The sequence below is a fragment of the Hyla sarda genome, chromosome 4 (genome assembly GCF_029499605.1).
Source record: "Hyla sarda isolate aHylSar1 chromosome 4, aHylSar1.hap1, whole genome shotgun sequence".
Taxonomy (NCBI): domain Eukaryota; kingdom Metazoa; phylum Chordata; class Amphibia; order Anura; family Hylidae; genus Hyla; species Hyla sarda.
The window spans coordinates 269,305,283-269,332,212 of NC_079192.1; the positions used below are offsets into that span (position 1 = coordinate 269,305,283).

Sequence of the window (26,930 nt, forward strand, 5' to 3'; positions counted from 1 at the left end):
ACATGGAAGATTTTTCTAATGTCATACATCTCTATGGACTGTCAGTGTAGGGTATGATTAGCTAATGGCACACCACCCTCTAAATTCTTGATGCCTGGTCACTGAGAAAGTACTTCTCAAAGAGCACATTACGACTGAGCTTTCTGCAATATGGTTTTTACTGGAAGAATAGTCCTTCATGCAGTGCGGATATTTCTGTTACAACTGACGGAATTTGCATTTTGAGTATTGAGTATAGAACCTTAGATGGCCAATATCTTTAGAACCCATACATGAACGGTCACTTGCCTGTGACACAAAAGCTTTTCAAAAACTGATGGCAAAACTGCCACATTGTTATTGATCAGACACTTACTGGACAACATTTTTCACTAAAAACAATCCTATGCACCAGAGGTGACTACTTTACATCCCTCATCCTGTAGACTCACATGGCCAACTTTTACATTACTAAAGGTTTTGGCAGTGTAGATCCCTCTTATTTGATGACTGCTAAAAGCTTTGCCCATAGCATTTATACTATTAGATTAGCAAAAATGACAAGGAGGTTATCACTGTTGAATCGCAGAACTATGGTTCCAGATTGAAATCAAAATGAGCAACATCTATGGGGAGTTTGTATGCTTACCTGTGTTTCCATCTGGCTTTCTATGAAACTGTAATAGTGTGTAGGTCTAATCTGGATTCTTACTGTGATCTTACTGTAAGTGTCAGTGCCCATGAAAATATGCCTCTGGAATGTGGTGTCACACAAGGTCTTGTTCAGGGGTGGGTATTCATCTGTTTTCCTGAACTATGGGTAGCTGTCGGTGTGATTACATCCTTACACTGCCCATATTGTTCTGCACTGGCCTGACTAGAGGAGGCCAGGTCTGATGTGCTTTGCTATAAGTTGAAGTGGGAACAGCAGCTAGTGAACATTATTTACTGTATTGGTGCCAGCAGTGTCGGCACAATTGTAAGGGGACACTATGTAAGTACAATAATATATTCAGAAAACACTATGTGGCACTAATGTTTTTAGGGGGGCACTATGGGTGGCATTGCAATTTTCAGATGCAATGTAAGTGGAACTGTATTCAACAGGCACTATATGAGGTATTTTTATTCTAAGGAGACACAGGAGATTTTATTTGAGGGGCACCGTGTTTGGTACTTATATAGTCAGGTGGTGCACTGCTTGTGTTACTCAACAGTGGCAATGTGCTTTAATAGTGAACCAACGATATCTTGATGGCAAACTCTGCAGAGACAAGTTGTATACAACCAGAAGAAGCTGGTAGGACAACCTGGGACAAATGGAGAAGAAAAGGGAACAGCAAGATTCTATTCAAAGAAGATGTCACCTGTAAGTCACTAAATGTAAATGTTTATTTTGCCTTTGACTGCATTTGATCAGTACTGAATTCATTTTTATGTTATTATTTAGTATATCTGGAATATTTATGATATGGTTTATTAAGCTATGTATGATTTTCCGCAGTGCGCTTCACTGCAGACACCCCTTGTGAATATCTTTGTCAGCCAGGCAGGAAACCTGTTCAACTAGTCTTTGCTTTATTTATCTGGATGAAATATTTGGTTTCCTCTTATAGATCCTATTCAACAAGCATCATATCCCCATGTAATTATAATAAAAAATATATTTGTCTCTCCATTGCTCAGTAAAAAAAATGTTTCCTCCTACACAAAAGATTGAGCATAATAAATGTTGTGTAATATAGAAGTAACCATAATTGCTAACAATTGCTCTGAAAAACGGGTGAGCTAACAGTTGGGTCAAGGGCCCTCTAGAGTGTTTTTCTGCTGAGTGTTTTACTAGCTCACATCAAAGCAAGGGAATGGGCTGAATGTGTTTGTGCAGAAATGAACAAAACAGCAGAAGTGATGGGGATTTAAATGAGAAAACAAGTGGATTACAGTGTGTCAAGGGAATGAAAATCTGAGTAATGGTCCTATAAAAAAAAAAAAGATTATGGCAAATGACAACACAAACCAACATGCTGCATTCTAGTGGATTACAAGTAGTGATATAAAAAACAAGGCTGTATTAATCAATCCAACTTTTAATATTCAACAACATTATTTTAATGGTTTACCTATATCTGTCACTAGGTTTTTTAGGTCAAATGACTAACAATAAAAATATAAGGATACATTTCAGAAGTTCTGTTTGTGATGGGAATGTTCATGAGACTTAGAAGGTTGCATTATTCATAGTATAGCTATATACAAGAGCTACACTGTGTGGCAAAAGTATGTAAATACCTTATCATGACCCTGCCAAATAAGCTGTGGCTACCCTGCAGAAAATGGCAGCTCAACCAATCAATGGCTTAACCCCTTAAGGACCAGGCCCATTTTGGCCTTAAGGACCAGACCAATTTTATTTTTGCATTTTCGTTTTTTCCTCCTCGCCTTCTAAAAATCATAACTCTCTTATATTTCCATCCACAGACCCATATGAGGGCTTGTTTTTTGCGTCACCAATTTTACTTTGTAATTACATCACTTATTTTACCCTAAAATGTGCAGCGCAACCAAACAAATATTATTTATGTGGGAAAATTGAAAAGAAAACCGCAATTTAGCAAATTTTGGAAGGTTTTGTTTTCACGCTGTACACTTTCCGGTAAAAATGACGTGTTTTCTTTATTCTGTGGGTCAATAGGATTAAAATGCTACCCATGTTATATGCTTTTTTATAACTGTACCGCTTTAAAAAAATCTCAAACCATTTTAACAAAATTAGTGTTTGAAATTGCCCTATTTCGACTACCTATAACTTTCTAATTTTTCCGGGCGATATGAGGGCTCATTTTTTGCGCCATGATCTGTAGTTTTTATCACTATCACTTTTGCTTAGGTTTTATTTTTGATAAATTTTTTTTTTTTAATAAAATGTGACAAAAAAGCAGCAATTTTGGACTTTTCTTTATTTTTTTACGTTTATGCAGTTCACCGTATGGGATGATTAACAATATATTTTAATAGTTCAGACTTTTACGCACACGGCGATACCAAACATGTGTATTAATTATTTTTTTATGCTTTTTTGGGGGTAAAATGGGAAAAACGGACGTTTTACTTTTTATTGGGGGAGGGGATTTTTCAAATTTTTTTACTTTTTTATTTTAAATTTTTTTACTTTTTTTTTTTAACACTTTTTATGTCCCCATAGAGGACTATTCATTGCAATCAGTTGATTGCTAATACTGTGCAGTGCTATGTATAGGACATAGCACTGCTCAGTATTATCGGTGATCTTCTGCTCTGGTCTGCTCGATCTCAGACCAGAGCAGAAAACCCCGGGAGACGGCCGGAGCCAGGTGAGGGGACCTCCGGCTGCCATGCTGGATGATCGGATCCCCGCGGCAGCGCCACGGTCGATCCAATCATCCGTTCAAAGTACCGCAATGCCGCAGATGCCGTGATCTGTATTGATCACGGCATCGGAGGAGTTAATGGCGGACATCCGCGCGATCGCGGATGTCCGCCATTACCAGTGTGTCCCTGGCTGCTGATAGCAGCCGGGACCTGCCTGGCATGACTCAAGCAGGTCCTGTGTTCTGCTGTTACAGGAAACCCATGGGTAACCTAGCCTCTCACTGATAAGGGATTAAGTAAATATGTTTTTTGCAGGACTAGAGACACTTGTATAAGTGAAGGGAATGGAGGGTCAATAGTTCAAGACTGAAGCTGTAAACCATTGGAACAACTGCTGTCATTCGGCTAAGGCTATAAAACTTGTAAGCTCCGATTGTTAGCTTAAACTTTAAACATGACTATGGGATTCTACTAGGGAAATCATGTTTTATAATAAATGCCCCTTCCTGGATCCTCCCACTGCCCTATCTTCAGCAGCAGATCAGCAGACAAAAAGGAGAAGGCAGCAGCTTCCGCCCAACTACCTCTCTCTGCTAGATGAGCTTCTAGAAGAAGAACTCGGTGGAACAGCTTCTTGGATTCAACTGTAAGTGTTTATAAATAGTGTTGAGCGGCATAGGCCATATTCGAATTCGCGAATATTCGCGAATATATGGACGAATATTCGTCATATATTCGCGAATATTCGCATATTCGTTATATCCTCGTTTTATTTTCGCATTTGCGAACATTCGCGTATGCGAAAATTAATATATGTGAAAATTAGCATATACAAAATTAGCATACGCGCAAATTCGCATATGCGAAAATTAGCATATGCTAATTTTCGCATATGCGAATTTTCGCACGCCAGCCTCGCACAGTAGTATTGCAGCCTTCTTTACACCACACAAGCTGAAAGCAGAGAGGGATGATCACTGTGATGTGTACTGTGAAGAAAAAAAAAAAAAAAAAAAAACGAATATTCGTAATTACGAATATATAGCGCTATATTCGCGAAATTCGCGAATTCGCGAATATGCGATATTCGCGAATAATATTCGAATTGCGAATATTCGCGAGCAACACTATTTATAAATACATTCGCATATTAATACAGAGGAGTCTGAGTCGGAAGTACAAAAAACTGCGGAGTCTGAGTCGGAACATTTATCTACCAACTCCGCAGCCTTGGCTAAATCACAGCTACAATGCAAATGTGAACAAAGCCTATATGTTGTCTATGCTAATGTTGTTGTAAGGCTGGCATTGTATTTACTTGATTTAAAGATTTTGATTGTTAAGAATCACATCTCCGTATGTTTAAATGGGCATCTACCCAGAGCTCAGCAGTTTAACGCTGCGGCCAGATGTTAGCTGTACATCAATGAAAAAACACAAAATTCATTTTTCCACTTTGTGTTTTTCAGTTTGGCGTTTTTTTTATTAATCCTTTTAGTGTTTTTTCACTCTTTTTCAGCTCCTTGGCAGTTTTGCGAAATCGCAGCATGTTGAGTTTATGGCCTTTTTTCCCCTGAAATCGTGGCATTTTTCTACCATAGAAATCTATGGGAGTAAAAAAAACACCAAGAAAAATGCCATGTGGGTCTTAACTTTGGCGTTTTTGCACGCGGTTTCTATTCTTTTTTGGACTTTAGTGATCCAAAAAAGTGATGGAGATACCTTTTTTTAATAAAATTTTGTAGGGTACCATTAAAATTTTTTTTATAAAAAAGATACAGTAGTGATGGAAAAAATTGTATTTAATAAAATTTTTCTTTTTACAGTCATGGCCGTAAATGTTGGCATGCCTGAAATTTTTCTAGAAAATAAAGTATTTCCCACAGAAAAGGATTGCAGTAACACATTTTGCTATACACATGTTTATTCCCTTTGTGTGTATTGGAACTAAACCAAAAAAGGGAGGAAATTGGACATAATGTCACACCAAACTCCAAAAATGGTTTGGGCAAAATTATTGGCACCCTTAACTTAATATTTGGTTGCACACCCTTTGGAAAAAAATTACTGAAATCATTCGCTTCCTATAACCTGTTTTTCAGTGTGGCGTTTGACAGATCTTTGGAACAGTGGGCTGTGCAAATGAAAAATTTAATTTTTCATTTTCACGGACCACTGTTCCAAAAATCTGTCAGACACCTGTGGGGCGTAAATGCTCACTGCACCCCTTGTTACATTACGTGAGGGGTGTAGTTTCCAAAATGGGGTCACATGTGGGGGGTCCACTGTTCTGGCACCATGGGGGCTTTGTAAACACACGTGGCCTTCAATTCCGGACAAATTTTCTCTTCAAAAGCCCAATGGCGCTCCTTCTCTTCTGAGCATTGTAGTGCTCCCGCAGAGCACTTTACATCCACATATGGGATATGTTCTTACTCAGAAGAAATGGGGTTACAAATTTTGGGGGGCTTTTTTCCTATTTTCCCTTGTGAAAATGAAAAATTTAGGGTAAAATGTTAGTTTTTTTCATTTTTCCATCCAACTTTGATGAATTTTGACGAAACACCTGTGGGGTGTTAAGGCGCACTATACCCCTTGTTACGTTCCGTGAGGGGTGTAGTTTCCAAAATGGGGACATATGTGGGTATTTCTTTTTTTGCGTATATGTCAGAACCGCTGTAAATTCAGCCACCCCTGTGCAAATCACCAATTTAGGCCTCAAATGTACATAGTGCACTCTCACTCATGAGCCTTGTTGTGCGCCCGCAGAGCATTTTACGCCCACATATGGGGTATTTCCATACTCAGGAGAAATTGCGTTACAAATTTTGGGGTCTTTTTTTTCCTTTTAACGCTTGTGAAAATAAAAAGTATGGGGCAACACCAGCATGTTAGTGTAAAATGTTTTATTTTTTTACACAAACAAGCTGGTGTAGCCCCCAACTTTTCCTTTTCATAAGGGGTAAAAGGAGAAAACAAAAAACTAAATTTGTAGTGCAATTTCTCCCGAGTACGGAAATACCCCATATGTGGCCCTAAACTGTTTCCTTGAAATACGACAGGGAAGCGAGAGAGAGCTCCATGTGCATTTGAGGACTAATTTAGGGATTGCATAGGGGTGGACATAGGGGTATTCTATGCCAGTGATTCCCAAACAGGGTGCCTCCAGCTGTTGCTAAACTCCCAGCATGCCTGGACAGTCAGTGGCTGTCCAGAAATGCTGGGAGTTGTTTTTTTGCAACAGCTGGAGGCTCCAGTTTGGAAACACTGCCATACAACACGTTTTTCATTTTTCTTTTGGGGGGGGGGGGGGGACAGTGTAAGGGGGTGTATATGTTGTGTTTTACCCTTTATTATGTGTTAGTGTTGTGTAGTGTAGTGTTTTTAAGGTAAATTCGCAATGGCGGGTTACAGTGAGTTTCCCGCTAGGAATTTGCGCTGTGGTGAAAAATTTGCCGCAGCTCAAACTTCAAGCAAGAAACTTACTGTAAACCTGCCCGTGTGAATGTACCCTGTATGTTCACATGGGGGGGCAAACCTCCAACTGTTTCAAAACTGCAACTCCCAGCATGTACTGACAGACCATGCATGCTGGGAGTTGTACTTTTGCAACAGCTGGAGGCACACTGGTTGGAAAACCTTCAGTTAGGTTCTGTTACCTAACTCAGTATTTTCCAACCAGTGTGTCTCCAGCTGTTGCAAAACTACAACTCCCAGCATGTACTGTTTGCCGAAGGGCATGCTGGAAGATGTAGTTATGCAACAGCTGGAGGTGTGCAACTACAACTCCCAGCATGCCGAGACAGCTGTTTGCTGTTTGGGCATGCTGGGATTTGCAGTTTTGCAACATCTGGAGGGCTACAGTTTAGAGTCCACTGCACAATGATCTCCAAACTGTGGCCCTCCAGATGTTGCAAAACTACAAATCCCAGCATGCACAGACAGCAAACTGCTGTGTGGGCATGCTAGGAGTTGTAGCTTTGCAAGATCTAGAGGGCTACAGTTAGGAGATCACTGTGCAGTGGTCTCTAAATTGTAGACCTCCAGCTGTTGCAAAACTACAACTCCCAGCATGCCCAAACAGCTGTCTGGGCATGCTGGTAGTTGTAGTTTTGCAACATCTGGAGGGCTATAGTTTAGAGACCACTGTATAGTGGTCTAAAACTGTAGCCCTCCAGATGTTGCTAGGCAACTCACCGGCTTCCGTAGGATCCAGGGAGCCAGCCGCACAACATCGCCACCCACCGATCACCATCGCCCCCAGCCTCCGCAGATCAGTAAGTGACCTTCGGCGCCGGTCCCTGTCGGTTTCCCCATCCTGCCCCGCCTATTGTGGGTGGGCAGAACGGGGAAACCGAAAGTAACCCCCCCCACCCCCGATCTGCTATTGGTCGTCGCGTCTATATGACCAATAGCAGGGATAGGAGGGGTGGCACTCCTGCGACCTCACTCCTATCCCTTCAGGGGGATCGTCGGTGTCTTGGACAACCGCGATCCCCCTTATATTCCAGGCCACCATAGACCCGTAATGACCCGGAATCGCAAGTGTGAATTCACTTGCGATTTGCCGCGATCGCCGACATGGGGGGGGCCTGATGGTCCTTAAGTACCAGGGTGTCATGACGTACGCGTACATCAAGGGTCCTTAAGGGGTTAAAGGAGCATCTTATTTTTCCACAATTTTGAAAGGGTGCCAATAATTTTGTCCAGACCATTTTTGGAGTTTGATGTGACATTATGTCCAATTTGCTTTTTTTTCTCTCTTTTTTAGTTTAGTTCCAATACACACAAAGGGAATAAACATGTGTATAGCAAAACTTGCTACTGCAATCCTTTTCTGTGAGAAATACTTCATTTTCTAGAAAAAATTCCGGGGTTCCAACAATTATGACCATGACTGTATACTGAAATTTTGAGACATTTTTAAACAGGGATTAATTTATGTATGCGGGCAGGGCACAAAAAATATATCTGACAATAATAAAAATGTAGTGTGTGTGTTTTTCCCTTTTGTTTTGAATTTTTTTAAGGTAGACTACTACTCCCAGCATGGAACACACTGTTTCATGATGGGAGTAGTAGTATCTGTACTAATTGACAGATCGCCCGAGGTCCGTTGCGATCCTTCTGTATAATGTATAGATGCGGCCAGCCGCTCTTCTATATTCCCCTGCACTGCCGTATATATTCACATATTCATATTTCCCGCAGAGAGCTGTGATTGGCCAGATGGTTCCAGCCAATCACAACTCTCTATGGGAAATATGAGTAGGTGTGTATATATGTCAGTGCAGGGGACCATAGAAGAGTGGCCGGCCGCATCTATACATTATACAGGAGGATCACAGCGGGTGTCAGGAGTGACATCCGCAGTGATCTTTCCTTAAATGCAGGTGCTACTGCTCCCAACATGGAGCACACTCTGCTCCATGCTGGGAGCTGTAGTACCTGCATTAATAGACAGATCGCAACAGGTGTCAGAAGTTACACTCGCTGCGATCTGTCTATTAATGCAGGTACCACAGCTCCCAGCATGAGTGTGCTCCATGTTGGGAGTAGTAGTACCTGCAGTTAAGGACAGATCACAGCGGGTGTCACTCCTGACACTCAATGCGATCGTCCTATCTATTGCAGAGATGCGGAGTGGCTTTCTCCTGCGCTCCGCATCTCTGCACTATACTCCGGCCAGTTATCTGAATAGAACATCACTCATTCATATTTCCCGCTGAGAGCTGTGATTGGCTGCAACCATCCGGCCAATCCCCGCTCTGGGTGGAAAATATGAATGAGTGATGTTCTATTCACATCACTGGCCGGCCAGAGTATAGTGCAGAGATGCGAGTGCTGTATAGAACTGCTCTGCATCTCTGCTATATTATGGACGATCACATCGGGCGATATACCTATTAGTACAGGTACTACTACTCCCACCATGGAGTATTTATTAAAAATGTATTTTAAATTTCCCATCCCTACTGCATCCTTTTTTTCTCTTTTTATTATTATTTTTTTTTGGTACCCAACAAATTTAGAAAAAAACGCAAAGGGGGCCAAACGCCAAAAAATGTCAGACCTGTGAGGATGCCTTATATCCACTATTTATTTAATGTGAATCCTCCCTTAAAAGGATCTGAACTGTCCCACTCCTGTGCTGAACTAGAAGCCACCTATGTGAACAATTTCACAGATGCTTATAGGCATCCTGACGTACCACTGGACAGTACATGTTGCACCCTAATAAAAAAAAAATAACCGAAAGGTATTCTTTAAAAAAAAACTATTTAATTTAGAACACAGTAACTGGTCCAGTAAATTGTTAGCTCATGTGGTTTGTCAAAACTGGTTCTCTTCCCCTATTCTAAAAATGCACACAGAGGGTCAGCTGCTGGTTGACAATATGCCTAGTGTTCAGCATTTCTCCCACTTGCTTTGGGACCTGTATGCATCTCAAGTGACTTATTCAGAAAGGGATTTGATGCTTCATCTGGATACTATCAAATCCCCTGTGTTATCTCCTGATTCTGTTGCATTATTAGAATCCTCTATTTCCATGGCCAAAATTTCTAAGGCACTAGCAGATATGCAAAACAGGAAAGAAATTTCTGCTTATCACTTTTCATAGCTAGAAAAGCAATTCCCTAACAGTGAATGGATCCTCACCCTTCTTCTCTCTAATAAGGGAAGCACCTAGTAAATGCCATTATCCACGTTGAGCAAGTGGTCTTTAAAAATAGAAAATATCCAGATAAATTCTTTAACCCCTTAAGGACTCTCTTATATTTTCATCCACAGACTATTTATGAGGGTTTGTTTTTTGCGCGACCAGTTGTCCTTTGTAATGACATCACTCATTTTACCATAAAATGTATGGCGCAACCAAAAAAATACTATTTGTGTGGGGAAATTGATAAGAAAACCGCAATTTTGCAAATTTTGGAAGGTTTCGTTTTCATGCTGTACACTTTATGGTAAAATAGACCTGTTTTCTTTATTCTGTGGGTCAATACGATTAAAATGATACACATGATTACATACTTTTCTATTATTATACAGCTTTAAAAAATTTGCAAACTTTTTAACCAAATGAGTGCATTTAAAATCCCTCTATTTTGCTGACCTATAACTTTCTGCAGTGCTGGACACTCAAATTGGCCCCTGTCCCCATTGGGAGTCACAATCTAAACCTATCAGTATGTTTTGAAGTGTGGGAGGAAACCGGTGTACCCAGAGGAAACCCACACAAACACAGAGAGTACATACAAACTCTACAGATGTTGTCCTTGGTGGGATTTGAACCCAGGATCTTAGTATAACACAATGAACGGGATCAGACTGTGATCCTATAGATTCCTATCACTGTGTTATACTAGGTTGTGCAGTGCACAGTGGAGCCCTACGAATATAGGGAGACAGCTATATTTATCTAAAAGTAGGAATACAGGATGCTTTGTCTAATTTGTCAGAGCTCTATCTTGACATCTTTTCCTCCTCTCCAGTAATGATGGGGCTTTTCTTTGTTTTGTCCAGTACTGCATGGATAGGTTTGTTAATACGGCATTACAGGCAAGGTTTTCTTTCTTTTTTTTTTTTTTTTTTAATGTTTTAAACCTTAACTGCACTGTTTATTGTTTTAATGACTTTCTCAATAAAATTAGTATTAAAATTTAAAAGTAGCATATCAGATTACAAAGCATTTCTTTTTGGACTTGCTTATCCACAGAGGTGGGTAATATATTATGAAGTTTTGGTAGCTATAGTTTGCAAGTATTTTAGTGTACATGTTACTAAAACAATATCAAATTAACAGCCTGAAAAAACACAAAAGATTTGCAGACTCTCCATGCCAAGTAAATAAGTGTTTTCCCCAACTATTTAGTACACTGAGACAAGCATTCAGTGGCATGGAGCCAACATAATAATTGTTTTGCCACAGCAGCTACAATTTGTTAAAAAGGACAAGTAAATAAATGAAATAAATGGTTAATAAAACTAGGTAAGCAGTGTATTATGGGTACAGATCATTTTTATAAATATATATAATCTCTCCAAAGCCTCACTAAAATAAGGTCAGCAACATAAATTGTAAAATAGCTCTTAAAGGAAATCTGTCATCAGAACCACCCGCACTAAACCTGTTACACAGGCTTGTAGTGCGGGTGATCCTGATTAAAACGCTTTTTACCTCATTAAAAACTGTGCAGCGGTTCGCCAGATATCTTCATTTTTAGTTATATGGTATTCCCAGGCTTGGGACTCAGTGGGAGGTCCGCAGCATCAGAACGGACTCGCTTACGTCATTTTCGCCAGGCGGAATGGCTGCCCGGCTCATGAATATTCATGGCTGCCTCATCGCAGTCTTCCTCCTGGTGTAGCTCACATGGGTAGCGCCTCGCATGCGCCACGTGCCGTACACCCGGAAGCAGCGTTCTCCTGCATAGATAGATATGCAGGAGAATGCCGCTTCCGGGTGTACGGCGCTACCCACGTGACCTACACCAGGAGTAAGACTGCGATGAGGCAGCCATAAATATTCATGAGCCGGGCAGCCGCTCCGCCTGGCGAAAATGACGTAAGCGAGTCCGTGCCGATGCTGCAGACCTCCCACTGAGTCCCAAGCCTGGGAATACCATATAGATAAAAATGAAGATATCTGGCGAACCGCTGCACAGTTTTTAATGAGGTAAGAAGCGTTTTAATCAGGATCACCCGCACTACAAGCCTGTGTAACAGGTTTAGTGCGGGTGGTTCTGATGACAGATTTCCTTTAAATAATTGTAGGCAAAGATTCGAAATACAAACAAGCAGGACAATACAATAAAGGGAGGGGGTAGAGCCAGCAGCAGAGAGAGGGGGGAATTTTACCAGCTCAGTTTGTGGATAGTTGAGAAAGAATACTTGAAGGACAGCTTACACAGGCTGTAATAAAGAGAGGAGAGAGCAGCTACAAGGCATGTTGCATATGAGAATCACACAGGTTGTGAAGAATTGTAGAGAGAAAAAAAGAGATCAGACAGCAAACTGTAAAAGCTGTAGAAGAAAAAATAAACAAACTTTGCCCCCCCAATGGTACCTAGAAGTGACATGCCCATTCATCCTAGAAGATAAGTCATGCTAATGGTAGAGCTAATGAACATTCCAATGAGATTAGTATATACACTGATGACTTTGCAACAATGTGACTATTTTCTCCGGTACATGTGTCATGAAAAACAATCTCAGAGTGATCCTGAACATAACTTCCCAACCACAACTGAAATTCTTTAATAATTTCACTTTTTATGACCTGAACATGAAGACTGAATTATTCTGACAAGGTACAGGGGGGGGGGGGGGGAGATTTATCTAAACCAGTGTAGAGGAAACGTTGCCATTAAAAATGAAAGAAGCGATCTGACTGGTTGGTATGGACAACGTTACCTTTGCACAGGTTTTGATAAATATCCTCCAGTGTGTTTAAAAAGTGATCTTACTACATCAGTGTTTCTCGGTGAGGCACCCCCCTAATTGTTGGGTTTGTTGTTTGGAAAAGAGGGGCAGTCAGGTTTTACAGAAATTTTTAAAAACTGCACAGCACTTTCTATGGTTGCAGCTTTTCCTGGTTATTACTGACTTATTTTGGTCAGTAAAGAGTGCAGGAAAGAAATGACTTTCACCACTGGAAAGCAAAGTCATTGCCTTGGTCTGTCTGCTGATGCCCCAGTAGATAAAGATTGAGAAGCCCTATTCTACACCTCCTGTCTAGTATTAATGTATTCAAGAAGATGCCAAATACTGCACTTGAATAAGGCAGAATTAACATTGATTAAGATTTGTCATTACTCTTGCCCTCTCCAAAGAATCACTAACATCGATGATATGGTAAGCATTTTAAACATACCTATATGATATGGTAAGCATATTGAACATACCTATGTTGCCAATGTAAGTGGAAGCATAACAGTGAAAATGGGAGGGTATACAACTGAGAACCAGGAACCTTGAATAATAACCATATGACATGTAACAGGTTATAACCTTGCTTCCTCAGTTATGCTCCCACCTAATTTGGCAACACACAGTAAGTATGTTTAATGAGTGTGAGCTAAAAGTGCTGAGAGATTCTTTTTAAAGCATGCCTCTTTTAAAAGATCTATAAAAAAATAAAAAATAAACCTGCATCATTTTATTAGATTAACCACATAATGAGAAGTTGTATCCAGCTCACCCATATCCTTGCTCTTCAGCATGGCACAAAACAGTCACTGCTTTAACCGTACAGAGTGGTGACAAGGCTATTTTGTGCAGTTATAGAGCTCCTGAGAGTTCCCAACATAATGCATGGTTATCTCTCATCATCTCTATTTGTGGGGGGGGGGGGGTGAGACTTGAGCTTGGTTGTTTGCCAGCAGAACTCACACAGGAACTTCCTTTCTCTTACTTGTCTGACCAATCAAAGAACAGAATCTTTGCTATGCCATGCCATAACATAGCATTATGAATAGAGTGTTTTGGGAATCATCCAAACCTCCAAGTTTATCCGCTGGCTAACCAGGGAACCAAGGCCACCTTCCCCAATTCCAAGGCCAACGACCACCACTTTCAACTGTATGCACACATACTCAGTTGAAAGCTGTTGGTGTAGGCCGCAGGCAGCTTCATTCTATGGCCTAGACCGGAAGCAGGATCTGACCTTTGCCCTAATGCAGGTGGTGACAACATAATCATCACTGAACAGCAAGCAGTGAAGAAATGATCCAGTGCTCTTGTGAAAAGGAATACTTCTTTATTGAAGTAACATCAAACAGTGTTAGAAAAACAAGACCTCTGAATGCCTTTCAGGCGCATGCGCCCTTTTAACACTAATCACTGCCTGCACCAGAGTGAAGCAGGAAGGAGGCAGCACGGTTTCTGCTCTTGTGAGAGAGGAAGTATGTATGATTTTTTTAAATTTTTTTTGCTGGTGAGGAGGGGCCTAACTACCTGAATACTGGTGTACATTTCTGGATAATGAGGGACTATCTGCATAATAGGGGAACTACCGATCTACGGACATACCTACCTTATGAGGGACCTACTTACTTACCCACTTTTACTGTGTGGGGCACCAAGAAAACATTATTACCATTTGGGAGACTATGGATGGGAAGATTGTATAAAGGTGGGATGCCTGTTGGAAACGGAGAGAGACTAATATGTGTTTTCTTTCAGATTCTACAGAAAAGAGTTATAACTAGAAATCGTCATCATGGAAGTTTGGAGAAAAAAAGGAAAGAGAACAATTCCGTAAAGATGTCACCTATGACTCACTGCTGGTATCTACTGCTATATGGTCATTATATAGGGGAATATTGATATGTATATAAAGTGTTTTATTTATTAACAGTATGGCAGTATTATTCTGTCACTATGTGGTGGTGATGGTATCTACTGCTATATGGACTATTTGGTGGTGGAGCATGGGATTCTAGTAACGTCCCTTTACAGTACACTACCATATATGACATGTGGAGGAAGAAGAGGGTTACTGGTGAAGTGAGTTTTGAAAGTGCTATCTGAGCAGTAAGGAAAGAAAAATCAGCAGCACAGTAAGAAAAGGGTTACACTAAGCATTGAAATGCTGCTAATAATGATGATGTCAAATTTTCAGACTAACTTGAGGGGAACACTACATTTAGGCAGCACTATACATTTACAGTGATCCTAACACTGGTGTTTACAAATGGGGCAGTTATCCAGAACTTTATGGGTTATCAAAGATAATAGGGACACCTGGAAGAGGCAGACAGACTCACAGATTGCAGGTACACAGCCAATGCTCTCTCCCTCTCTCTCCTGCACATAGCAGTAGCTAAACCCCATCTCTATTTCATGTGTTCCTTCTTGGTCTCTCTCGGAATACCCGTAAGAGGCAAGGAACAGCAGCTTGCAGGGAAGTGAAACAATAAGTGGCCATGACTGTAAGAATTTTTTCTAGGGTAAGGAGTCATTTTTGGTAAATAAAGTGATTTACAAATATGTGGGGGGGGGGGGGGGGGGGGGATTACATAGGCTATTAAATTTAGAGATGGTGTTTGAAACAAAAGTGACCATTCAAGCTGTCCGAAGTTTTTAGAGAAATATCCATTTTAATCTTTTCTTCTATTGTATGCTTTGCTTTTATAACTTGTTTGAAATGCGTAGAAAAGGACGCGTCAGGCTGTAAATAAAGCAGCATCAATGCCCCACAGTTGCTATGGTTTTCAAAGAAGCCAGAATATATGGCACAGAAAAATTGTATCTACTGAAATCCTTAGCTGTTTCCTTGACTAATAAAATGAGGTGTCTGTGCAAAGCAAAATATAGATATCTACTCGAACATTTTAGTTATGTCGATTTGCAAATTGGTTTGGTATCAAGAGGTATTGATAAACATATTTTCCCTGTTTAAGAGTCTCTTTTGCTGTATCTGACAAGGTAATAATTTTAGTAGAGGCTGAATGCTCATAAAAGTCAGGGCTCTAGCTTGACCAATCAAGGACACTTAGAGTTGTTCCTAAGTCACTCCTGTGTTGTTTTGGCTGTGTTGTTAGGTTCATTGTCTTCCAGCTTTTTTTGCAAGCTCCAGGTGGGCTTTCATTTGTCTTTTACTGAGAAGATGCTTCTTTCTGGTCACCCTGCTATAAAGCCACAATTGTGGAGTGCCGCAATAATGGTTGACCTTCAGGAAGTTTTTCTCAGCTGCACACAGGATCTTTGGCGCTCAGTCAGAGTGATCATTGGTTGATTGGTGGTCAGTTCTAAGAAAACTCTGGGTTGTTCCAAACTTCTCCCCTGAATTCTGAATTATAAAGGCCACGGTGCTCTTGGGAACATTCGGTGCAGCAGAATTTTTTTCTACCTGTCTATCTGTGCCTCCCCTTATTTCGGTCTCTGAGCTCTACTAGCAGTTCTTTTCACCTCATGGCTTGGTTTTTGCTCTTATATACATTGTGAGCTGTAAGACCTTATATAAACAGGAATATGTCTTTCCAAATGTCCAATCAGCTGAATTTACCACAGGTGACTCCAATCAAAAATCTCAAAGATGATCAACAGAAATGGGAGGAGCCAGAGCTAAAGTGTCATAGCAAAGAAACTGAATGCTGTAGGTTTTCACAAATTTGAAAAAAATGATCTGTTTTTACATGCTCATTAAAAGGTATTGAGTGCAGAATCATGAAAGGGGGCTTTATTTTTCATTTTATTTTAGCACAAGGCCTCAAGAGACAACAAAATATAAAAAAAATATGAAAGGGCCTAAAAACTTTCCATATGCTTTGCATATGTGCATTATCTTTCTAGACCCTTTCATGACCCGGGGGTGTATCTAATTTTTCCTCAAGTTGGAGAAGATACCTCTACCTCTTTATTTTTTGGCAGGCAAAATTGTCTAAAACAGAATAAAATACACAGTCCCAAAAAAAGAGGCCTTGAGAAAAAGCACATGAATCCAAAACAGCCATAGGTTGTGGTAACCATGCGTCTTTGCAAACAGCATCTTATTTGCAAATAAAGCAGTGGAATTTAGTGCTACTGTGTTTATTCTTTGAATTATATAATTATATGGACTTTCTATTAATCAGCTGAACATCTCTAAAAAAAAACAGTGCTATTGGAGTTTGGGTTTTGTTGCACTGAAAAATATATTTCAAAGTGTCAGCCATACAAAATAATGCTGGTGTTCAGTGCTATTGATTTCATATGCAAAGAATACAATACACCTTTTACATTCTCTATTAGGGTACATTTACACGTTCAGGATCTGTTACAGATTTAAAGGAGATATCCAGTGCTTAAAAACCCCGGCAGTCCGCGTGAAGGGGGCGTGTTGACCACCACATGAAGCGGCGCTGACACGCCCTCTCAATACAACTCTATGGCGGAGCGGAGCGCTGCCTTCAGCAATTTCCGGCTCTTCCATAGAGATGTATTGAGAAGGGGTGTCAGCTGCCGCTTCGTGCGGTGGTCGACACCCACTATCTGGACAGCGTGCCGAAGCCCCATACAGGACATTACGGGGGGCCCCAGTGGTCGGACCCCCCCCGCGATCTGAAACTTATCCCCTATCCCAAGGATATTTTTCAGCACTGGACTACCCTATTTAAAGCTGCAGTATCAATGTAAATGTTTGTACACATCATAAAATCGGCAGCAGATCCTGTAAGTGTGAATGATCCTTTAAGGACAGTTTATTCAATAATATTTACCCTAACATGAATTTCCCCTTATATTCTACTTGGTGCCTTCTCTAGCTGACCCTGTAATATCAGCCTCTACTCTCTCTTGCTCATTACATTACTTACCTGTTTCTTCCATAAATAAAAATCTGTTTTGTTCATCTTTAAAGTACTCCATAGTGCTGCACCTTTATGCATCTTCACAAACCTATCCATCTCCCAACTCATGTGGGCTACTTGCTAAGTCAATGACCTACAACTTTCAGTCTCCCTTATAGTCTCTTTCTGCTATCTGCAAGATTTCTCCCATACTCACTCCATTCTGTGGAACCATTAGTGCATCAGAATCTCGTTGAATTCAACAGGACTCTGCTGCAGAGGAATCTCCCTCCAGAATTCCAATGTGGAATTCCACATGGAAATTCGGAGGTGTGAACATAGCCTTAGACTTGCCACTTACATTCTGAGGTTAAAGAATGTTTTGAAAACTTCCTCCTTCAAGAAGCATTATGTCACATCACTGTTTATGCAATAAACTTGCATACAGAAGCGAAGGTATACCAAGCCCCAATTAATACCATGAACACTAGAAACAGTTTTCATCACATGAGTATAACAGGATCTCTGACAAGCTCTGGATTGTTATAACAACAATTAGTAAGTTCTTAACTTTTTCCATATATGAATTTATATTTTACAGGGCCAGAATTCCCCTTTAATCCATTTCTACACAATAATGTAATTTTACTTACTTGATCTCTAAAGTAATCCGCATATTGGTAGGAGTGTACTTATTCACTGGTATGGCATAGAAATAAGTACCAGATCTAAAAATTAAAGTCATACATAAATTATTAGTGGTTATTAATACTACAGAAGAATTTTTAGTAGTTTGGTAAAAATTCCCTTAAAGGGGTTCTCCACGTAATATCATTTTATTTTGCCCTAGCATTGATTAGGAATAATTTTTTTTATTGTTCTTTATTATTATTTTTAAACCAATCCTTACAACACCTGCTGACCTGAGCACTGATCCATGTTGTATTGAAGTGACACTTAAACGGGTACGCCAGTGGAAAACTTTTTTTTTTTTTTTTTTAATCAACTGGTGCCAGAAAGTTATACAGATTTGTAAATTAAAAATCTTAATTCTTCCAGTACTTATTAACTACTGAATACTAAAGAGGAAATTATTTTCTTTTTGGAACACAGTGCTCTCTGCTTAATAACAAGCACTGTGCTCTCTGCTGACATCTCTGTCCATTTTAGGAACTGACCAGAGCAGCATATGTTTGCTATGGGGATTTTCTCCTACTCTGGACAGTTCTTAAAATGGACAGAGATGTCAGCAGAGAGCACTGTGCTTGTGATATCAGCAGAGAGCTATGTGTTCCAAAAAGAAAATAATTTCTTCTGTAGTATTCAGCAGCTAATAAGTACTGTAAGGATTAAGATTTTTTTAACAGAAGTGATTTACAAATCTGTTTAACTTTCTGGCACCATTTGATTAAAAAAAAAAAGTTTTCCACCGGAGTACCCCTTTAAGGTTCATACATGCTCCAATTCCACTCTACTGGAATCTACTCATCTGTTGTACAGAGAGTAAAAAATAGGGGCCCTGTATGGAAAGCTCATATTCTTTAAAAAGAGGCTTAATAAAATAAACAAAAACAAAAAAAACAAGGCCAGAAAAACTGCTTTAACATGAACGAAAATAAAAAGATTTAGGAAGATCTTATGTAGTTATAGTCATACAAGCCCGTAGACAGAGCTGTAACTATAGGGTCCCCAAGGCACCTGTGCCCCACAAGAAAACAGCAGTATTATAAATGGCACACAGTAGACATGGGGCCCACTCACAGATTTTGCATTGGGGCCCTGTCACAGATTTTGCATTGGGGCCCTGAAGCTACAAGCTACGCTTCTGCCTATAGACAATAGGTTGTTGAAGACAGCAGGTTCTTCTGATAATTATTTCATGTCCATAGTAACCTGTTGGATACTATAGACCATTAGTACATCGGTCATATTTTCTGTGCCCTGCATATTGGACTCCATGAATATATAATGTTAGGTATCCATGTATCTACAACAGTTGTAAGCATTCTTAATCTGCCTATATCTTCATAGATAATACTGCCTACTATGGCAATTCATTCTCTTTACTACTGTCAAATAGGTATACTCCCAGATTCCAATTCCTAGAATGACATAGTGGTGTTGTATATAGGAAAGGCCAGAATAACGTTCACTCTATATTAAATGCATTAATATTCTAAACTGGAGAATATCTTACCCACACTGTAAGCTTTTTCTACAAAAGTGATGGTCTAACACTTGCTGACTCTCCACAATCTGCATTGATCTGATTGATGTGTCAATCCCTAAAAAGACATAAAAATCTTATGAGAATTAAACAGAATTTTATAAGTTTATGCAAAATTATAAAAAATTTTTTTTTTTTAACTCTTGGGCCTCCTATTTCTCTTGATCCTCTCTGAGATGTTTCTACACCTTGATTGGAGTCACATGTGGTAAATTCAGGTGACTGGACATGTTTTGGAAATACATACTCCTATCTACCGTATTTATTGGCATATAACATGCATTTTTGAAACAAAAATTTTGAGCTTAAAGTCTATCTGCGTGTTATACGCCAATAAACTTTTTCTGGCCCAGAAGAAGCTACTGCTGTTCAATAAAGCAGCCGCTTTAAATCATGTAACTGCAGCGGCTTCTGTGGGGCCAGAGTCCCGCCGCCCGATTCCCTCCTCATCCCCAACTTTCATATCTATCTCTCCAGGGATAATTGAAATTGACTTTAAATCATTGAACCACAGTGGCTTCTGTGGGGCCAGAAAGAGTTTATCGGGGTATACAGGCACCTACACGCACCCTCATTTTAACAAGGATATTTGGGTAAAAACTTTTTAGGGTGCGTGTTATAGGCTGGTGCATTGTATACACTGATAAATCTCACAGCTGAATGCATATCAGAGCAAAAACTAAGTCATGAGATGGAAAGAACTGACTGTAGAGTTTAGAGACAGGATTATATGGAGGCACAGATCTGAAGAAGGGTAAAAAAGATATCTGCTGCACTTAAAGTTCCAAAGAATACAGTAGCTCTGTGGAATGTCCTTTAGTGGCCCAGCCATAGCCATGACTTAACCCCAAACATACATCTCTGGAGAGACCTTCCACCAACAGTAACCATCCAACCTGACAGAGCTTGAAAGGATCTGCACTGAAGAATGGCAGAAAATACTATATCCAGTTGTGCAAAACGTGTGTATACAGAGCTGTGTGTACATATAATGTATAATCAGCAGTGCTGTGTGTACAATTTACATTCTGCAGAGCAACATGCATTACATAGCAATATTTCTCATGAGCGTAATACAAGTGCACTTCTATGTCAGTTTTACTGTTGCAAGTCCTGGCCTGACAGAACTGAAAGTATCATAGGGACCTAGCATGAGGATCAATAATGCTATCAGTCAGAAGGGGGCCTTAGCTGTAATACAGACTCAATGCCTTCATATTACATGTGTATAAAACATGTCTTTCTTGAATGGCTAAATGTAATGAGGCAAATATATGCACTATTGCTGCTTGTTTCACTGTTCAGAAGATGAGGACAATAAGCTGAACAGGAGTTGACTGTTAGCCCCCTTTTCAACCCTGGACCACCAAAGTTAGTGACATTGGCCTTGGACCTTAGCCTACCAGGGGAGTTTAACTAGGATGGTATTTTGTTGTCCTATTAAGTTATCTAAACCAGAGCTGCGGCTTATTGGTTTCATATGTATATCTGAAAAATTGGGGCAAGATGGTTAAATGTCATAAAATATTATAAATCCCCTGCTTTTTCATCGCTGCCACCCTGGTGCTCCCCACTCTGATTACTGTTCATCAGTGATGATGTGCCCACCAACGTGGTAGCCATTCACTGGCCTTAGTACACAACTGACCCCAACGATTAGCTCCGGTGGTCATATGGGTGGTTGGGCACATCATGGCTGTAGCACAAAGAACAAAATTGTCCGGGAGCACTGACAATGGAAAGGCAGGTGATTAACCCGGTTAGTCGTTTGTTATGCTATATCATGGCTTTTACCCCCATCCACTACTTTACTGCCTGACCATGTTCTGTTTATTATTGAAAAAACCCTTGAACTTGTTCTCCCATGAGACTGCTTTAAGAAATAATGATCTGTTATAGATGGTTTAAGGAAATATGCATACAGAATCATATGCATACGTATATATGCTGACCATATGAGTCAGTAAAAAAGAAAACGTATATTTTTATAAGGAGTCATACAGATAAAGGTTTTAATACAGTTCTCCTAATACAAGCATTGTTTGCTTAAGCACAAGATTGTCCAGTGAGGTAGTGCCCTCTGCTGCTATTTGATGAAATGTACATTTTAGAATGCACTTTTTGGGTAAGTCTTGAAATTTCATCCAGAAGTCCAATAGTAGAATTTATAGATATAACTGTACGTCAAACAGTTTTAGCTCAACTTTCCTGATGTACATTTAGTTTGATCAAAAGTCAATGCTATTAAAAGAGTTGGAGTGAAAAATAGCTTCCAGAAAATATGTTGTCATAGTCATAAATTATTGCATTTATTAAATCCTTGGTGATTAAGATATGTACACTCTCCATAGACCCTTTTGTTTGCCCCTCTCCGCCCCCCCCCACCACCCCCCCCACCACTGTCTACATCCCGGTTACCTTGAAAAATAATTCATCAGCTGTTAACGACCCCTTAACGACCACGAGCGTATATATTTACGTTCGTGGCCGACTCCCGTTATGTGAAGCGCACTTAGGAGCTCAGCGCGCTTGTTACCTGGCGGGTCCCGGTTGCTATCAACCAGGACCCACGGCTAATACCGGACATCGCCGATCGGGCTGATGTCCGGTATTAACCCTTTAGACACATTGATCAGTGTATTAAATCAGTGTAATGCATGTTATAGTACCCTATAACATTGCAAAAAAAAGTGTAAAAAAAGAGTTAATAAATGTGATTTAACCCCTTCCCTAATAAAAGTTTGAATCACCCCCCTTTTCCCATTTAAAAAAAACATGTAAATAAAAATAAATATAAACATATGTAGTATCGCCGCCTGCGTAAATGTCTGAAGTATGAAAATATATTGTTAATTAAACCACACGGTAAATGGCGTGTCTGTAAATAAATTCCAAAGTCTAAAATTGCGTATTTTTGGTAACTTTTTATACCATAAAAAAATGAATAAAAAGAGATAAAAAAGTCAGATCAAAGCAAAAATGCTTCCAATAAAATTTTAAGTTCATGGCGCAAAACAAGAGCCCTCATACATCCCCGTATGTGGAAAAATAAAAAAGTTATAGGGGTCAGAATAGGACATTTTTAAAAGTATTAATTTTAGTGCATGTAGTTATGATTTTTACCAGAAGTATGACAAAATCAAACCTATATAAGTAGGGTATCATTTTAATCGTTTGGACCTACAGAATAAAGATAAGGTGTCATTTTTACCAAAAAATGCACTGCGTAGAAACAGAAGCCCCCAAATAAAAAGAATTGTGTTTTTTTTTTGTCACACAAATTTTTTTTTGCCGCTTACGCCATAGATTGGCTGGTAAAATGATTGATGTCATTACAAAGTAAAATTGGTGGCGCAAAAAAAAGAGCCCTCATATGGGTCTGTAGGTGCAAAATTTAAAGTGTTATGATTTTTAGAAGGTGATGACGAAAGAATGAAAGTGCAAAAACGGAAAAACCCTGTGTCCTTAAGGGGTTAAATGGGCACTCATATTAAAACAAAGGTTTGCTATTGCACTCCTTATGGTAAATAAAATCTTTCTAATGTACTTTATTTTATTTTTTTAAATTAAGTTTTCTATGTTTTATGTGTGTTTAAAAAAAGCTGCCACTAGGTGTCTCCCTACTTGTCCAGAGCACATTTCCCCCCATCTCTTGCACAGACTTTGGACTCCTTCAGAAAATGCAGTCTGGAGTGCTGAGGGGGGTATTTGCAGCCTTAGCCAATCATAGCTCATCCCATACTGAACTGCTATGGGCTGTGTGTAGCAGAGTGAGGGAGGAAGTTCTCCCCTGTATGGCTTCAGATGATGTCACGCCTGCCGGGTAACGCCCTTTCCCAGTCTGTGAATCTGACTGAGACTGAGCAGAAAATACAGACCAACATTAAAGCAGAAAACTAAAAAAATTATAAAAATAAAGGCAGGGGGTGGTTTATCATGATGAGGGCAGTGAACTGGGAGGATTATAACATTTAACAAGACCATGAGAAATACTCTTTAATATTGCTTCTGTCCAAGTCTCCATCAACATGTCAACTGCACTAAAGAATGAAAGTTACAGCCAGTCTGCCCTAGTAAATAGTAACATGGCATCTGCCTCTTTTCACTCCTTTTCTGGACCTGGACTCCTGGATTGCATTACACTTTCTGTTAATAGGAAAGAGAAGCCAAAATTGTAGGGCAGAGAGGCAAGTTAAGTGACCACTTAATGTGTGAGGTACAATACATAGACTTTAGCAAAACTACATTTAAAGGGGTATTCCAGGCAAAAACATCTTATCCCCTATCCAAAGGATAGGGGATAAGATGTCTAATTGTGGGGGGGGGGGATGTCTAATTGTGGGAGGGGGGGGGGGCCCGCTGCTGGGACCCCGCAATCTCCCAGAAGCACCCGAATTCTATGCGGGGCTGCGTCTCCAGTTTCGGAAACCATTCATGTCTATGGGAGGGGGCGTGATGGCCGCCACGCCCCTTCCCATTGACATGAATGGAGGGGGCGTGGCGTGACGTCAGGTCCCCATTCCCAGAAACCCGAAGATTTCCGAAACTGGAGACGTAGCCCCACATAGAGTGCGGGTGCTGCAGGGAGATCATGGGGGGTCCCAGCATCGGGCCCCCCCCCCCCGCGATCAGACATCTTATCCCCTATCCTTTGGAAATCACTTAAGATGTTTTTGCCCGGAATACCCCTTTAATAATGTCAACCTTTATTCTGAAAGACTCTTTTTGGGGACATAACTCAAGTTTTGTAAAATCCAAGCTTTTAGCAGAGAAAAGGGTAGTCCATCAAGCATAGGAATAAAGGAAATAACTTACAGTCACTTGAAAATCCTGGTTTTTCGTGCCATCCCCTACTGGCTGCAATGTTGCTAAGATTTCCTACAAAAAAATTATTCATGTTGTCAATGATTAGGCTATGATGTGTGTAGATATATATATATATATATATATATATACATTTACAAATAAATAAGCAAGACAATCTAATTGAAAAACTATTATTTTAAGAAAATTCCATGTAACTGTGGTCCACAGTATTCTGTTAGAATGATGGTATACCTGTATTGAAGGGCTCTGGATGTGTTGAAGGGTTCTGTAAAAGACTTTTAGTATGTCCCCATTAAAGCGTTACTGTCATTAGTTATAAAATCTCCCAAAATGCTCAAGCTGAAAGTAGTATTAAATAAAAGTAATTGTTAAGTAGAAAAGTTGTGGAACCTGTCAGCTGCAAGTCCCTTTTCAGACTTCTGACACTTTTAGATAGCTGTTAGGGCCTAGAGAAGCATGGTACCTTTCATATATCTGTCTGTGCTTCCATAACATAAAAAATGCTTTTTTTCTCTGATTCGTGGTGGATCAATGTAGCATAACACAGTTCCACTGAAAAGCCACAGGTTTGAGTTTATCATCATTTCAGTACACTTCCAGACTGTTCTGCAACTATGAAGCTTATTGTGTCACCTTGTGTGTTTGAAACTATTAAGTTTTATGTACTATCTTATAGAAAAGAAATAACTACTGTTGTTCACTACATTCCATCACCATTTTTAAAAGTAACCCTGTAAACACCATTTACCTTTAGACTGCATTTGCAGAATGAGGGTACGTTCACATGTTCAGGATCTGCTGCATATTTTTGTTGCTGATTTTTCTACACATACAGGATCCTGCGCAGATTTGATGCACAGGATTTGTAACTACATTGAAATCTGCAGCAGAAAATCCTGTGCATCAAATCCTGCGCATCAAATCTGCTTACGTGTGAACGTACCCTTAAGTAGTATTCCACAAAGCCTATAATGAGTAGGCATAGCCAAATTGTCATCTCCAGGTTTTATGGAGCTGTATGAGGCAATAGCAGAAATCACTTACCGTATATACTCGAGTATAAGCCGATCCGAATATAAGCCGAGGCCCCTAATTTCACCATAAAAACCCAGGAAAAGTTATTGACTCGACTAAAAGCCTAGGGTGGGAAATACGTCATCCCCCCCCCCCCCTGTCATCATCCCCCCCCCGTCATCATCCAGACCCCCGTCATCATCCCCCCCCCCCCTTCATCATCACCGCCTGTCAATCCCTTCATCAGTGGTCTTCAACCTGCGGACCTCCAGATGTTGCAAAACTACAACTCCCAGCATGCCCGGACAGCCATCGGCTGTCCGGGCATGCTGGAAGTTGTAGTTTTGAAACCTCTGGAGGTCCGCAGGTTGAAGACCACTGCGGTCTTCGTCATCATTCAGACCCCCCCTTTAGTTTTCTACTCACCTCCCCTCGTTGGGAAGGAAGGGTGAGCTGGTCCGGGCCATCTATGCTGCAGGGACCGTCCGGTGGGGAGGGTTAGTCATTCCGGGCTGTCCATTTTCACCGGGAGGCCCTCTTCTTTGCGCTCCGGGCCCAGCCCCGGACTATTGACGTTGCCTTGAAGACGACGTTCATCCGCGTCCCTGTGCGTCTTCGTCAAGGCAACGTCACTAGTCTGGGGCCAGGTCCGGAGCGCGGAGAAGAGGGCCCCCCGGGTGAAAATGGACAGCCCGGAACGACTAACCCTCCCCACCAGACGGTCCCTGCAGCGTAGATGGCCTGGACCAGCTCACCCTTCCTTCCCACCGAGGGGAGGTGAGTAGAAAACTAAAGGGGGTGTCTGAATGATGACGAAGGCCGCAGTGGTCTTCAACCTGTGGACCTCCAGAGGTTTCAAAACTACAACTCCCAGCATGCCCGGACAGCCGATGGCTGTCTGGGCATGCTGGGAGTTGTAGTTTTGCAACATCTGGAGGTCCGCAGGTTGAAGACCACTGAGAAGGGATTTACAGGCGGAGAGTTCACTCGAGTATAAGCCGAGGGGGGCGTTTTCAGCACGAAAAATCGTGCTGAAGAACTCGGCTTATACTCGAGTATATACGGTAATTTTGATCCCAACTGAAAAGTTGTTACATGCTGCATGAACAGTCTAATTTAATATGTATCTATGTGGCAAACCCTTTAAATTGTATTGCTATGATTTTCTCCATATTTAGTATTTTCATGACAAGTTTGTTTTATTTTGTATTGTAAGATATTTTTGAGTCACATACCTAATGCAAAACTAGTCATTTGCTGTA

The 26,930-nt window shown here is 40.5% G+C and overlaps 1 protein-coding gene across 5 annotated transcripts in view; it reads right to left on the bottom strand.

The window, feature by feature from the left end:
* Positions 1-26,930, bottom strand: part of MYRFL (myelin regulatory factor like) — a 129,227-nt gene that overhangs the window by 19,617 nt on the left and 82,680 nt on the right. For all 5 annotated transcript variants that reach the window (XM_056574139.1, XM_056574136.1, XM_056574135.1 and 2 more), the window contains 3 exons: positions 24,643-24,705; positions 19,798-19,885; positions 18,254-18,328 (listed from right to left, as the gene is read on the bottom strand). In XM_056574139.1, coding sequence (XP_056430114.1) covers positions 18,254-18,328; positions 19,798-19,885; positions 24,643-24,705 — 226 coding nt within the window. The remainder of the gene's footprint in view (positions 1-18,253; positions 18,329-19,797; positions 19,886-24,642; positions 24,706-26,930) is intronic.